The sequence below is a fragment of the Gavialis gangeticus genome, unplaced genomic scaffold (assembly GCF_001723915.1).
Source record: "Gavialis gangeticus isolate Ggan-Ray unplaced genomic scaffold, GavGan_comp1, whole genome shotgun sequence".
Lineage (NCBI taxonomy): Eukaryota > Metazoa > Chordata > Crocodylia > Gavialidae > Gavialis > Gavialis gangeticus.
Window position 1 is genome coordinate 17,783,521 of NW_017729034.1, and position 15,610 is coordinate 17,799,130.

At 48.7% G+C, this 15,610-nt stretch overlaps 1 protein-coding gene across 1 annotated transcript in view; it reads left to right on the top strand.

Annotated features, from left to right (window-relative positions):
• The window catches only part of ACRBP (acrosin binding protein), a 15,793-nt gene extending 4,988 nt beyond the window's left edge, over positions 1 to 10,805 (top strand). Inside the window, exons 3-6 of the mRNA XM_019527704.1 lie at positions 1,167 to 1,261; positions 2,405 to 2,528; positions 3,109 to 3,523; positions 10,740 to 10,805. Of these exons, the coding sequence (XP_019383249.1) occupies positions 1,167 to 1,261; positions 2,405 to 2,528; positions 3,109 to 3,523; positions 10,740 to 10,794 (689 nt within the window). The 3' untranslated portion in view covers positions 10,795 to 10,805. The remainder of the gene's footprint in view (positions 1 to 1,166; positions 1,262 to 2,404; positions 2,529 to 3,108; positions 3,524 to 10,739) is intronic.
• Positions 10,806 to 15,610: the final 4,805 nt, after the last annotated feature.

A 15,610-nucleotide genomic window follows, 5' to 3' on the forward strand; every position in this document is an offset into this window, starting at 1 on the left:
AGGAAAACTATATCCACTGCCACCCCTGCATCCAATGATTTAGTGACCTGGTCGTAAAAGGCCACCAGGTTGGTCTGACAGGACCTGCCGCTGATGAACCCGTACTGGTTGCCCCTGAGCATGCAGTTCCCTGCTGGCCCCTCCTGGATGTGTGCCAGAATAATTTTCTCAAACAGCTTGCCCAGGCTCGAGGTAAGGCTGACTGGCCTGTAGTTCCCCGGGTCCTCTTTCCTCCCCTTTTTGAAGATGGGAACCATGTTGGCCCTCTTCCAGTCCTCCGGCACCTCTCCAGAGCACCTATGTTCAGGGATCTGTGTTTCAGGGATGTTGGTTGTAGCCGTGTTGGTTGGCAATTTGTCTCAAATGGAGATAGGTTTGATTTGGGGACTGGAAGACAGCTGGATGTAGAAGTGAGATCTCTGATTGGGAAGGACTGATAATGCTAATAAGGGCACAGGGAGATCCAAATCATAAAACAGACTAAAAAGCTCAACATAAGCTTATTGCTTTTAAACCTTGTGATATTTTGAGCCTGGTATGTAATTCTTGAGCCTTTACAGATGGCCAATAGGGCTAAGTGGGTAGGCATGGAATTGGCAGACAGCTTTGCACTAACTATCTCAGGCCCCACCTCCTGCTGTCACGGTGCATGCGTAAGCATACAGTCTACAAAACCGAGCAGATTTTCCTGGTGAAGCGCACAGAGACATTTTGGGTAGAACACCTGGGTTTGTTGCTTACTCTGACATTTGTTAGCCCTGTTTGAATCTTGACATTATGCCCACAAAATCGCTGCTCCTGTTTGTTTTCCTCGATGAGGGCTTTAACACTGTATGACAAAGGAAAGAGGTCCAAAGTAGACTGACCAAGGCAGCTATGGGGCGAGATGCTGTAACAAGAGTTGTGAGACAGGAGGCCATGTAAACTTTAGCAATGTTTTTATGTTTTTAAATGTTATTTTTATTTTTATGTTTTTAAATGTTGTTTTTATGTTTTTAAATGTTTTTAACTTGGCTGTTCACTCAAGCAACCAAGGAGCATTCCTTTCTCAGCCAGCAATAAGAATGGAACAGGTACTTGAGTCAGCATCTGATTCATGTTGCTTATGAGCAGGAAGTTGATTTCCCCACTCCTTTCATCTCAATTTACGTTTCCTCTCACCCTAGGCTCAGTATGTACCAACCTCCCAGAAGCCTCCTTGTTTCAGACCTTCTGTGAGTTTGCACAATACCGTTGTACCACCCGCAAGTTTTACATCAAGGTGAGGTGGGCAGGTCTGAGGGGTAGGGAGACTATCAGTGGGTGCATCTATATGAGAGACTAAATACACAGTAGACTAATTCTACTGTGCATTAGCACGGCAGGCAAAAACCATGCTAATGTGTTAATGCACAGTAGAATTAGTCTACTGCACATTAGCATCACCTAAAAGTCGTGTGCTGGCACTACTGTGCAGTAGCACTGGTTACAGCTCATTGTTAGTGCCTGTTATTACATGTAGATGCATCCACTGAGGAGGGAACAGTTCTTGGAGAGATTATCATAATGAAGGGAGGGGCCTAGAGGGTGTACTTCAAGGGTGGGGATAAACCTTGGAGGATTGTTGCAGGGGAGGGAAGGGGCTTAGGCAGAATTAGTAATGTTTGAAACAGTCTTCTAAGCAAATGAGTGGTGGCTAAGATCTGGAATAACTTCAGGGTAGAATTTGAAATGTTTATGGAAGGGACAGTGTGATGAGATGGGGAGGTCCTTGGATCAATTATCAGCACATCTGAGATATGGATTCAAAGTATTTGCAATTCAAAGTTCTTTTATTTAAAGTTTTTCCCTCCAGAATGCTTCATTGCTGTTGTTTTTCCCTTCACACTTTCTTCTCAATCATTGGACAGGAGCCATAGGTAAAAGTGGGTGTTTGACTGGGGTGCACCTATGCTGTTATTGATACTTAGAAATCTCTTGTGTACCTGGCTAGAGGGTCTTTCTCTTCCACTCAGGATCAGCCTGATCACCAGATTTGGTGTCAGGAAGAAATTTGTCCCCTAGATTGTGCATGTGATTGCGAAGTCTAAAGGGTTAGAATGGATCATTTTTCAGGGCTTCTTATATAAACACTTGTCTGCAAACACAAAGGATGGGATTTGATGGGCCAGTAAGCCCCTTCCAGTCCTGTATTTCCATGTTCCTATGTTCCATTTATCCTCATGAAGGAGAGGAGTCTGGTGGGGCTACTGCAGGAAAATGGAAGAGTCTTGAGGGATGGCTGGATTGGAAGAGAGAAAGTTCAGACAGGATTATCATAATAAAGGGAAAGTATTTTAAGAAGGACTACTGCAGGGAAAAGGAAGACTCTTGCAGGGTATACTGCACTGGGGGCTCTAACTTCTCCCTCTCTCTCCCCATGCAGCGAATCCTGTGTCCTGACTTGCCTTCGCCAAAAAAGCTTCTAGCCCAAGCAGAAAGGCCTCATACCGTGGGCTCTTGGGCAAAGAGCGACTCACTTGCCCTGACCAGCCCTCCTAAGAAACCAGGTACAGCAATGCTGGGGCAATTCATCATTTGTGCCAGGCAACTGTACCCTATGCCCCTCTGGCTCTATCTCTTCTCTTTATTCTGCCTCATAGAGAAATTATACACAGGGCCCCATGCAAAGAGGAAGAGGGGATGGGTAGGAATGTAAAGGGATCAGCAGGCATAGTTGTGGGACCAGACTAACACTGTACAAGATTGTATCCTGGGGGTGCACCTCCTTGATGGGAGTAATGGAGGGGTGTGTGTGTGTGTGTGTGTGTGTGTGTGTGTGTGTGTGTGTGAGAGAGAGAGAGAGAGAGAGAGAGAGAGAGAGAGAGAGAGAGAGAGAGCAAGAGAGAGAGAGAGAGAGAGAGAGAAAGGAGAGAGACAGATGGAGGAGTGCACATATTGGCAGAGCTCATATAAGTGATCAACAATGGGGGAGAGCAGGATTGGATGCATGCACATCTTAGCTGACAAGAATCCAAGAAGCATGCGTGCTCATGTGTGGCTGTGTTTATATGCATGAGGGGTGTTTCTGAGAATGGCGTGTGAGGTTTATCTGTTCTTCAGATGCTCTGCATCTTGTTCTTCATCTAGATTCTAGGCACCTGAAGGAGGATCGCAGGCAGCACACTGACATCCAGCTATACCCCCACATTGACGCTATCCTGAAATATGCGTATGCTGTTTCAGGCCAGGAGCCGATGCCCAAAGGGTTCCTCCATGTCACGCCAGTGCACCAAAGAACCCAAGACCGCCTGCACCTGCCGGGGCACCTACAAGTCACAACCTTATCTGAAACATCACTGGGGGTGAAGCTCAGCACCAAGATTGAGAGGGGCACAAAACAACACATAGACTATGTCATTGAGCAGCTAATCAACTTAGCATTCTCCTTGGAGGGGTCTCTGGATGTGAAGACCGCACCTGTGCCAATAGGCACTGAGCTGGACCAGAAGGGTTCAAGCAGTGGTGCCCAGGAAGAGGTCCCAGTAGCAAGCTTCACTGGCAGGTAAGGTAAAGACCCAACTAACAAGTGGTCTGAGTAGCCATGTGTCAGAAAGTGCCCTCCAGTGGGTGCTTGCACAGGACTACTGTGGCCTTGTCTGGCCTCTGAGAGAGTCCCTCAAAGCCAGCCCAGACTCGGCTTCTAGAGCAAAGGGGGAGGTCAGGCTCCTTCCTTCTCTGAGATCCTGTCCTTTCAGTCTCTCACATTCCCTGGTACTCTGTGGCCCCTGACTCAATGAACTAGCATCCAGTTCTGCTCCTGAGTGAGATTTTGCCTCTTTCTGGGGAGACTGAGTGCAACTCAAAAGTTCCAAGCAGCAAAGCAGACAGTCTCTTAGTAAAGGCATTTACTGGGGTGGAGGCCACCCAGCCATGGGTTTTCTGCCCCTTCCAAGAATAAAGCTGTTCCTCTGTCTCCAATACAGCCCACACAGCCCAGGGTACCCCCAAAGATACTCAGCTGTTTCTTTTTCAGTTTTTATGGGCTCTGCAACCCACAACTCCTCAGCTTACTCTCCTGACACTGTGCTCAGCAGCTGACAACTAACATGTTCAGTCTGTCCTGTGTTTTTATCTCCATCAGCTTCCCAAGTGTGGGCCATTTCACCTTTGCTGATGTGCCAACAAAACTATTCAAGACTCTGTGGATAGTAGAGGTCCACCTTGTCTTGTCCCACGCAGATCTCTTGCTTCATTATCTCTCTAACTTACTCCTTTCCCATGAACTAGCTTTATGAAGAAAATGAGGCATACAACATTACAATAACATGAGCACTGTTAACAGAGAAATATTACAGTAAATCCCATAGTTTATCTATCACACCATGGCCATTTCCACACACTCTACCTTGTGTATGGTGCACAGTAAGCTTCTCTTGCATAGACATGCTCTTGTGCCCAGGGAGGGAAAGCAAAGCTTCATAACAATGCACACTGCCCTGCCAGCTCATGCATCACACAGCAGAGCTTCTCAGAAACAACATGCATAGAGTGAGCTCCCCGCCAGCTCAGTTCAGCTGTTTGGCTCAAACTGGAAGTCCTTAAGGCAGGCCAAGTATTGCCAAAGGGTGAAATGATACAGTCTCCCCAGGTATTTTTGTGAGATGGGTAAACTGTTTGGAGTTTGATCCCATGTGCATTTGCCATTCTTTTATATCCACTGTTCTGCTCCTTTTTCCCGTGGCCAGTATTTTACAGTTCCTGGTGATCTGTGGAAATATCTCACCTGTCCATGTTGTTTGGGACATGTGAGTAGAAAGTGCCTCTCTGTGTCTGTCTTCCATTGCCTGTGAGCAACAGGAGGTGTAAGTTTCTTTGCTGAGGATCCTGCATGGCAAAGGTTTCAGGAGTGCTCTGTCTGCATGTAACAGAGTAGTTTAGCCCTTTAAAGAAGGTAGACACCCTGGGCTAGGGACCCAGCTGTGGGGGATTAGCTGGCAGTTAAAAACCCAAGGTGGTCTACAGCAAGGAGCTTGAGCTAGGGGAAGAAACAGTTTGAGGGCAGGGAGCAGACTGGGTAGTGGTGCTTGATTCTAGGAAGGGCTGGAGCTACAGGGTCTTTTCCTGCTGTCTGGAGAAAGGCTAAAGGTTTGCTGTACATGCAACATAAGAACTTATAAGAACACAAGATATGTCATTTACTGGGTCAGAACATAGATCCGTATTCCTCAGTCTCCTGTGTCACATGAGGTCAGAGAGTAGATGCTGAAAGGGACTGTGAACACGGTACAACAAGGGGTTTTTTCTACGGTTTCTCTCTCACTTGCAGTCTCCAAGATTTTAGGTCCAGGAAGTTCTGATTCAGAGGCTGTGCCCCTCACTCCTGTACTCAATAGTTACTGATAGACCTTTCCTCTAAAAATCTGTCCAGTCTGTTTTTTTAATTTGGCTGAACTGTCAGCTTCCACAACATCCTGTGGCAATGAGTTCCCTACTTTAATTACACATAGTGTAATTTTGTTAGTTTTGTTAGTTTTAAACTTACTACCTACTTGTTTCATTTTTTACCTCTAGTTCTTATCCTAAGAGAGAGAGTAAATAAAAAAATCCCTATTTCTCTTTACCTTTTAGTATTTTGGAAACCCTGGTCATGTCCCCCCACACGCATCTCTCTTCTAAACTGAATAGGCCTAGCCTCTTTAGTCTCTCCTCATTTGAAAGCGCTTCCATATCACTAATCATCCTTGTTGCCCTTCTCTGTACTTTCTCTAGTTCTTGTATATACTTTTTGAGGTGGGACAGATATGAGCACAGTATTCAAGGTGTGGACACACCGTGGATTTATAAAGGGGCATAATGAGATTTTGTGTTTTGCTTACAGTTCCCTTCTTAATTATCTCTAACATTTTGTTTGCCTTTTTGATGGTTGCTGAGCACTGAGCTGACGTTTTTTTTGTGAACTGTCCACAATAACTCCCAGTTTTCTCTCCTGTGTGGTAAGAGTTAATGTAGTGCTCATCGTAGTGTAAGTGTAGTTTGGGTTATTTTTGCCCATTTGTATCACTGTACACTTACCTATGTTGAATGTCATCTAGCATTTACTTGCCCATGCACTCAATCTTGCCAAATCCTTCTGTAGTTCCTTGGTCCACCTTGGTTTTCACCACTTTAAATAATTTTGTGTCATCTGCAAATCTGGCTGCCTCGCTACTCACCCCTTTTCCAGATCATTTATTATAAATGTGTTGAACAGCACTGGTCCCAAACACAGATCCCTTGGGGACCCCACTGTTTACTTCTTTCCATCCTGAAAAATGACTCTCGATACTCACTCTTTGCTTTCTATCTTTGGGCCAATTTCTAATACATGAGTGGACCTTCCCTGTAATCCCACAACTACCTAATTTAGTTACAAGTCTCTGATGGGGGACCTTGTCAAAGGCTTTTTTTAAGTCCAGAAACATTATGTCAACTGGATCGCCCTGATCCACCTGCTTACTGACATCCTCAAAGAACTCTAGAAGATTGGTGAGGCATGATGTCCCTTTGGTAAAGCCATGTTGATTCCTCCCCAGCAAGACATAGTTGTCCATGTGCTGAATAATTCTTTATTATTATTATTATTATTATTATTATTGTTTCTACCAGTTTCCAGGAAGTTAGGTTCACCAGCCTGTAATTCTGTGCATCCCCTCTAGAGCCTTTTTTAAATATGGGGGTCATATTAGCAATCCTCCAGCCCTCTGATACCAAAGCTGTTTTTAATGATAGGTTGCATGCTACACTTAGGAGTTTGGTAATTTCCACTCTGAGCTCCTTCAGGACCCTAAGGTGAATGTTATAAGTTCCTGATAATTTAGTTTATCAATTTCCTGTGATAGTTTATCAATTTTTATCAGAATAATTTCCTGTTTAGTTTATCAATTTCCTCTAGGACCACATCTGTTGAAACCTCAGTTTGGGTCAACTCCACTGACTTGCCTCTAGAGAGGAATAGATCTGGTGAGGGGAATCTACCAAACAACTTCTACAGTGAAGACAGATGCAGATAATTCATTTAGTTTCTTGGCAATGGCCCTGTCATCCTTTAACATCCCTTTTATCCAAAGGACCAGCTGACTCCCTGGCAGGTCTTCTGGGTAGGTCTTCATGTCCAGATACTTATTTGTTTGTTGAGATCAGTGGTTCTCAACCTTTTTAGACTTGAACCCTGCCACCTCCACCCCCTTCCATAACTTTTGTGAATTGAGTAACAGCCCTAGTTTCAAAAACTAATTAATATATTTCATTGCTTTCTTCCTTGAAGAGAGGCTGGATGGCAAGGGTGGGGGACTGACCAGACAGGGAAAAGACTGAGTCTGTGCTTATCTGCTTATCTCCTCATACCTGGTGGCACCTGGGGGATGCCCAGCACCCCAGTTGAGAGCCACTGCTTTAGACCAAAGAGTATTGTTTTGTATTATGAGAACTGGCTAAGGGGCTCCCAAGGAAGCAAAGCCAGACAGTAAGTTTGCAGACTCCCAAGCCTGCTTATGGGTATTGCTTGGATGGTTTGAAGGACTGCTTGGCCACATCCAGATGAGCAGGGGCATAGACTTGCAGTGGGAAAAATCGTAGAGGCACAAATTTGTGCCACTACTTTGTGCCACAGCACATGCCCCTGCACGTGCACTTTGTTGAGGGCAAATTGTCCTGCTTTAGGCAAACAGCCCTTTCCCAGCTCCTCCTGGCTCCTGGCATGCTGAAGTATCTGGGGCACAAACGAAGGAGTGGAGACACTCTGGCCAGCAGCCAGAGTGTCTCCCTGGAGGATCAAGCCTCCATGGCACATGATATTGTAGTGTGTGCCTTACTACTTTTTTTCCAGGTGCTTTTTTTGGCTACTGGGAAATCCTGGTAGCAAATTTTGTCCCTGCGCTCCAAATTTGCAACATGGGACACATTTTAATGTCCAACACATGCAGTTTGTGACACCACAAACCTCGCACCCCTTCTTGTCTAGACGCAGCCCCTAGGGTAGCAAAGCCTGCCTGAGTGGCAGTAGCTGCACCAACCTTCTTACACTCATAGGCGGAGGGAGAAAAAAAATTGGGCTGGGGCTGAGTGCACACACACACATGTGCCCTCCTTCCTCTCGCCCTGAAAGTCTGTGGGGGAAGGGGCAGGGGAAGGCAGGGGAGGGATTGAGACTAGGGCTGGGATCAGGACCAAAGTGTGCTATACCTGTGTGTCTGCCCCTTTCCCCACACCAGGGGTCATTGCCTGGCGCTGGCATCCACTGCTCCCCAACCCCGCACCCACACTGGCACTGGCCTGGCCCCAGTGTTGCACTGCCTGGAGGGAGGCCTGGAGCTGGAGCATAACCAGCCTCAGCTGGGTCAGGGGGGACGGGGCCCCTGGGACACCCACAGCCTCCCTGCCCCAAAAAGAGCCCAGGGAGCCAATCTTTGCATGGGGCAAGGGCAGGCTACAGTTGCGCTTTGCCTGCTCCCTGCCTCTGCCCCTCACTGCAGCCTTTGAAAGGGACACAGCACCATGTAGGTCCCACTGTTGAGCAGGCTAAGCAGTGAGGCACATGGAGTTGCTTTCAAAGGCTGCAGTGAGGCACAGAGGTGGGGAGCAGGCAAAGCGCAACTGTAGCCCTCCCTTGCCCTGTGCAAAGATTGGGGACCACTGCCCCCCCCCACCCCTCTTTGGCTACCCACGTCGCAGCTCTGGAGGAAACACAGGCTCCAATTGTCCCACGACCCTGCCAGGGACCCATTCACTGTGAGCGGGGCCCCGGCTGGGCTGGGTCATGGGGCAGTCAGAGCCCAGTGGCTCATCCAGGGGCATGGCGCAGGGGAGCCAGGGGAAGGGGGACGAATGTACCCCACCTTCCCCAGTTCCCCTGCAATGTGCACAGCAGCAGGAGCCACTCACCCACTTCCCTGGATGAGCTGCCGGGCTCCCATTGCCCCACAACCCGGCCCAGCCAGGGCCGCATTCCCTGTGAATGACAATATGCCCCTCAACATTCCCTGTGAATGAGGCCCTGGCTAGGCTGGGTTGTGAGGTAGTCCCCACAGTATAGCAGGGAGCGGGGCAGGGACAGGGGTGAATGATTCACCCCTGCCCCTACTCTGCTCCCTCCTGCGCTGTTAGGGTCTTGATCTGTCTCCCCCAAGCACAGGCAGTCAAAAGAAACTTACTGGCGTGCTGTGCTCCTGGCGTGCCCCTCCCCCCTGCTGCAGCCTCTGGCCGGGCTACCCTGAGATTTGGAGGGACTGAGCCCCTTTAGCCCACCCCTTTCACTGCCTATACTTACACTGCATATGTGCACAGCAGCTATGCTAATATATGTCTATATAGAGAACACTAGCAGAGAGGGCCCCAGGGCCCTGAAGATTGTCCTTGGGATTGGCAGAACCAATAAGACACTTCTTGTGCCCAAGTCAGTTCTCTCTGGGTTTAGAGCCAGCTTTGTGCCTCCTAATGGTCATGTTTAGTAGTTACTGGTCACTGATTGGTCATACGGAGAGTGTTTTATTGTGCATGTTTCACAGTGGTAAGGGGCAGCATAGTCGCAGGATATTTCTATACAAGTACATGTAGTCTAGCTTGCTGCTGTGCTTTTATGTTTTCTTCTCAGTGACTTGCATATCTGAATATTCTAGGTGTTGGTCTAGTATCCTGAGTACTCAGTTTGGGCTAGAATTTCTTGCTGCCCTGCTCAGGAAATGGGGATCGTAGAGGTCTGAGACTGTTAAGCTGTGCAAGAGGATTGTCTTTTTCTTTGGATTTATTTTTGGGGTTTTTTTCTCTTTTGTGGCAGAGGAATCTTTTGTTACCTTGTTGGAGGGGTGGCACCAGAAATAACCCCCTGCTGGAGATGTTATTGTCAGATAGATATAGCAGTCATCTCACTGGAATGTTCTATGTATGAAGGAGTTTATTAATATCATAGAAGGATAATCAGATGCATTTATAATCATGCCCAGATATAAAAAAGTAAGGGTGAGTTTAATGTCTGTAATACATTTTTACTTTTACTGGTGTTTGGGCCTTTTCCTGAAATGCCATGATTTGGGAGTTTTCTTCAATAAACCTGTAGGACCCATAGCAGGTTTCTCATAGGTGTAAGTATCTTTAGGGATGATCTTACTTAAGTAGGGTAACAAGACTGCTCCATGCCTGTATACATATAAATAGAGCAAATGCCAGCAGGTGGTGCTGAAAAATGTGCAGCACTGCTTCTGGGGTTACTAGGACTAATACAACTGGTCTTTGTGAACTGCAAATGGTTTCTTGTGTGCAGCTCAGCATGGTGTTTCTGAGCATGGTGCCAGAAGCAAAACAGTTTTCACTGCTTTAATTCTTTGTTGTGGTTTACCAGAGGCACTTTGCCACAGCCTCTATGGCTTGGAGCAACCTCTCCAACCCCCTGTTGTGCTCCAAATGCATAGCTGTAAAAAGCAGACCTTCTTCTGGGCCTCTGTGACCAGTTCTGCAGGGGCCTCAAGACTGCAGAGATCAGTGTCTACAGTGGCTGCACTAACTACAGCAGTGGCTATGGACAGCTTCCTAATGGCAGCATTTGCAGGCAGCAGAAGAGAGAAGGCAAGATGGACTAAAAATCCTCAATGCTTTGGTAAATCCCTTGTATCTAAAAGAAATGTAGTACGTGCACTGTTGCCAGTGCCTCACACAGTTGCATCATTCACAAGACTCAACAAAAAACAGAGAATACCAGCTTTTATCTTCTCTTTTTAAAGTAATTTTTTTAACTCTCCTGATTGCAGAGAAAACCCAGATCTAATTCCAGTGCAGTCTGACACTTCAATATCCAGAAGGTAAATAAAAACAACAAATTTATTATTTTTAAAAATCATTTTGGGTGCCAGATTCATGACTTCCAAATGCTTGGGGTAAGCAGCATTGTATGAGAGGTATACACTTATATATCCATCTAGAACAGTAGGTCACCAGATTACAAGGTAGTGTTATTAAGCAAATAGAGCCCATTGGCAGATGAACATAATCACTATGGCTAAGTAAGTACAGGCATTCAAGAAGCCCACCGTAGAAACACTTTAACTTTCAAAGCTTTACTCTCTGTGCCTCTGTTTATGTCAGGAGGAAGTGGAACACACATTAGCCCATGCTGGTTGTGGGGGGGAGCCTCAGAGCCTGCCTTCATGGCCTGAGCACAGCAGGTGAAGTGGGAGCTCTCACATGCCTCCCAGTATACCCCACAGGCTCCCCAGCCTGCAGAAGACTCCTGGGCAGAGCCAAACAACAAAGCCGCCCCTGATTGGCTGGCAAGGACATTACAGCTGCCCACCTGGACAGCCCCCTCGCCCCCCGAACCCAGTTGTCCTGGGCACTCACATGCACATACACACATGTGCAGACACACACACAGAACCTAGGTGTCCAGGGCATGACTGGACCACTTACTTTCACACGGTCAATAAGGACGATGCCCACCTCTTGTGCAACTCCCTATTCCTCGGTGTGATGGAAAGTGAGTGCTGTGTTCCCAGGGTCCCTGATTTAATTATTAGCAACATCATCACTCCCCAATCCTTGTCAGTGGCCTGGCATACCTCTTCCTGCCCTGGCTCATGAGGTCCTATGGAGAGCAGCTGGATTGCCGAAAGGAGCACTTCAAATACTGACTTGGCCTGGAATCATGAGCACATGTGGTATAGGAATGGGGGAGAGGGTGAGCCCCACAGTGATGTGTGTGGCCCCAAGCCCACACTGTCTGGATCTGCAAAGCCCTGCCTGACTACCTTTTCACCTGCATGAACCAGGAGCTATGCCTGGATGAGTAGGGCCCAAGGCCTTCAATTTCCTACACCCTGGTATCAGGTTGTGGGTCTCCTGCCACAGGCCCCTCTGGCTCTGTATCATGGACACCTCTGCCCACAACCCAGGCTGCCTGGGCATCGTCATCCTTCCCCACCCCCACTTCCTAATTCCCACCCCCACCCCTGGCGGCACACACTGGGGTCCGGCGCAATGTAGCATGAGGCAGAGACATGCCTTATTTTAATCAAATGTCGAAGCTGCCAAACTGTTAGTGTGTTTATTAAACAAGGACTGTGCAATGTTGCTTGCTCTGGCACTTGGAACCTTCTTCTCAGTTAACACTGAGAGAGTGGGGAAAAGACCCTGCCTGCACTAGGTGGTTATGCCATTGGGCAGCGGCAATGCATAGGGGGTGCACATGCATGCACCCACTGAAAGCACTGATGCATTCCCTGATAGGCAGCATTCCCCACTTAGGCGACAGGCAGGGGGGCAGGCGAGAGCACTGGTGCCCACCTGAGAGCACCGACTGGGGAGTGGGGTGCCAGGAGAAGCAATCCTTGCAGTCCCCCTGTGGCCAATCACACTGACTGGGGGTGGGTTTCCCCTGCAGCCGATCTTGCTGACCCGGAAGTGCCAGTGGCATGTCTGGAAGTGCCAGTGATGCACAACTGTCACTTATGGGTTGGCACGATTGGCCGTGGGGGAACACCCCTACCCTGGTTGCTGACTGGCCACTGGGGGGGGCAAGTGCCCCCCCGACTCATGAGGCACCAGTCGTCCATGCCGTTGGTGGGGTCACTTAATTTAACAAACACAAAAACTTAGGGTGGCAGGGGGAATGCTATGTGGGAAGCTGCCACCCCTTGGTTTAATTAAATGTTGCAGCTGCCAAACTTTTCATAAGTATTGTAAAGAAAAATTGTGGAATGTTGCCTGCTCTAGAACTTGGGCCAGAGCCCAGGGGGCTACCGTTCCCCACACCAGGACCTGGGCCCACAGTGGCCTGGCTTAGTGGGATGGTTGGATGCTCCTTTTCACCCCCTGTTCCCTTTGGGGCCCTGCACCTAACACCAGTGACCACCAGTGGCTGGGTGTAGCGAGTTGCCCCTGGAAGGTGGGCTGAGTAAATGTCGGCCCTGGCATCAGGTCTTGGGCAGCCTGGTCCCCTACCCCTCCCACACTACTGCTCCCCAAAGCGGGCCCTGCTGGACATCTTCCTGGTTCCATGGACCATGGGTCAGCAGCTCCCACATGCTAGATTTCCTGTTCCAGGATCCCTCTGCCCCCTCCCAGCATCTTCCAGCCAATGTGTGGTGTGGAACATTCCCCTACGGCTGCCATCCAGGGCTTTCCCCTGTGGGACTTTTGGGCATGTTGCCCTATGGAGCAGTGCATGGGGTGGGTGGCAGCCTGCCCCACCACTCCAGCCTGGGAGGGCAACAGTCTTCCTGTGGGAGAAGGTGATGATGCAACTCATGCATGTTGTGGCTGGATCCCAGGAGGTCTTTGACCCTGTGCATAAACTCCTTATCCTGGTTATGCAACTCTCTCAGCTCTGTAGTGACACATGTGATCTCCATCAGAGAGTGGCTGGCCATCCATACACCTCATTCTTGGACCTTCACAGCACATTCCTTGTTCCCCACTTGATCAAGTGCTGTGGCACTACAGGTGCAAGCAGTTCCCAGCCTGTCCATTCCAACCCCCAACATCAACGATCCCTTTTGGTCCTCATGTCATCAGTGTCATCTATCCACACATCTCCAGTGCTCTGTAAATGCCTGTTTGACCATCCTGGATTCAGCATCTTGGACTCCATGACTGAGCCTCCTGCACACAAATGTGGAGTCTGTAGACAAGAGAGATACCAAGGGACCTATGGTGAGTCCCTGTCCAGATCATCAGGTGAGTACATGAAGGGCTCAGTAAACAACTGTTCACCAGGGCACCCTTGGGGAAAACCAGGAGCAATGGTCACAAACCACTGGAAGACCATTTCGGGCTTAACATTAGGAAAAACTTCTTCACAGCTAGTGTGTCCTGACTGTGAAATAAGCTCTCTCCAGAGGTGGTGCAGTCACCTACCCTGGAAATCTTCAAGAGGAGACTGGATGGACACCTCGCTGGAGTCACCTGATCCCAGTTGTCTTTCCTGCTTGGTGCAGGGGGGCTGGACCCCATGATCTTCCAAGGTCCTTTCCAGCCTACATTCTATGAATCTATGAATCTATTCATCATTTCCCTAGCCCGGGGCCAGAAGTCACACAGCTGCTCACAACCCGGCACTGACCATGCCGTGAAATGCCTGCATTTCACCTCCCTGGCAAAACCTGGGTGTCTGGGTTCTATCTCCCTGTTGTGAGAGCCAGGAGGGCTGGGAAACCCAAGTGTCAGGACCTGGAGGCCTGAGCCTTCTGTTCTTCAGGAGGAGAGGGAGGGAGAGGTGGGGGGGTTTGCTAGGGAGAATTCCCATTTCCTGCTGCACCTTACCTGCAGTGGTGCTCATTCATAGCTTCTCTGCCAAACAGCTCCTGGAGGATCTCCAGTGAAGATGTGGAGGTTCACCTGTTGATTACACCCCAGTTGGTTTGAAAAAAGCTTTCATTGTATACTGGGGTCTGTTTTTACATCAAGTGGATCTGGGTAAACTCTCTGGCCCCTCTCAGGAAAGCAACTCGACCTTGAAGGGTGGGGCAGTCTGTTGATCCAGTTTTATGGCCCCACTCAGTGTAACACAGAGTGATAATAAGTCCCGAACAACAGTAGGGGGTCCTAGCTCTGGCACCTCTGCTTTGTTCTAAGCCAGTGGCACAGGGGTTGGAGTGGTGTTTGAGAGTCACAAGGCCAATGGAGAGCATCAATAAATCAGTATCATCACTCTTCCACCTGGACAATTGTAGAGTCAAGAGCACACTGAATATCAGAGTAGGCTACCACATCCTTCCCCATGAGCATAATACAACCTACCCAGGAGTCACATTAGACCGATCCCTCACCTATGAATATCACATTCAGAGGATCAGGAGTAAAGTCTCTGCACAGGTAGCTGCCTTTGGAAATTTAACCAGCACAGCATGGTGTGCCAATTTCAAAGTGCTCAGAACCACTGCACTTGAAGGGCTCAGACAGAAGTGCAGCTCCTGGCTGTAACTATTAATGCTTTGTAGGAAGCGCTCTGAGTTTCAGCAGTCCCCTGGACCAAACAGAAGTTCACTGTTGGTTCCAGAGGGGAGTGGAATCTAGCTGCTGGCTGCCAGCCTGCAGCTGGTTTCCTCAAGCAACAGCCCCTCCTCTCTCCCAGCCTGTCCCCATTTCAGGATGGGAGAGGGGAAAGGGAGCAGAGGGAGTTTGTTCTAGGGGTTCCCCAGCCAACGCTAGAGGGTGGGGTGAGTGAACTGGAGCCCCCAACTCAAGGGGCTGAAACCACCCCCAGGTTGAACTCTCTCCATTTCCTTCCCCCCCTCCCATTCTGAAAAGAGCAACAGGCTCACAGGCAGCACAGACATAAGTTACAGAAGACATTCTGTTTTCAAATGTCTTCATATGACCCCTCTTGCAACGAGAAATAGTATTTTCACCAAATCATCCATTTTTAATCTGTCTACATCTGTGCACTTGTGTTTGGTCATATCTATAGACCACGTTCTGTGGCCAGATCAGGTGAAAATTGTCACTTCTATGTGCACCCTTTGAAATGGTATATGCCCCAGCAGAATATCCTGCTCCTGTATGGTTATAGGCAATGTGTAGGGGTACCCCTGAGACCACTGGTGCCCCCCACAAAAGAGAGCGCTCTCGGCTTAGACAACAGGAGGGGGGCAGGCGAAGACCTGGTTCCCCCCCCCCCCCCAAG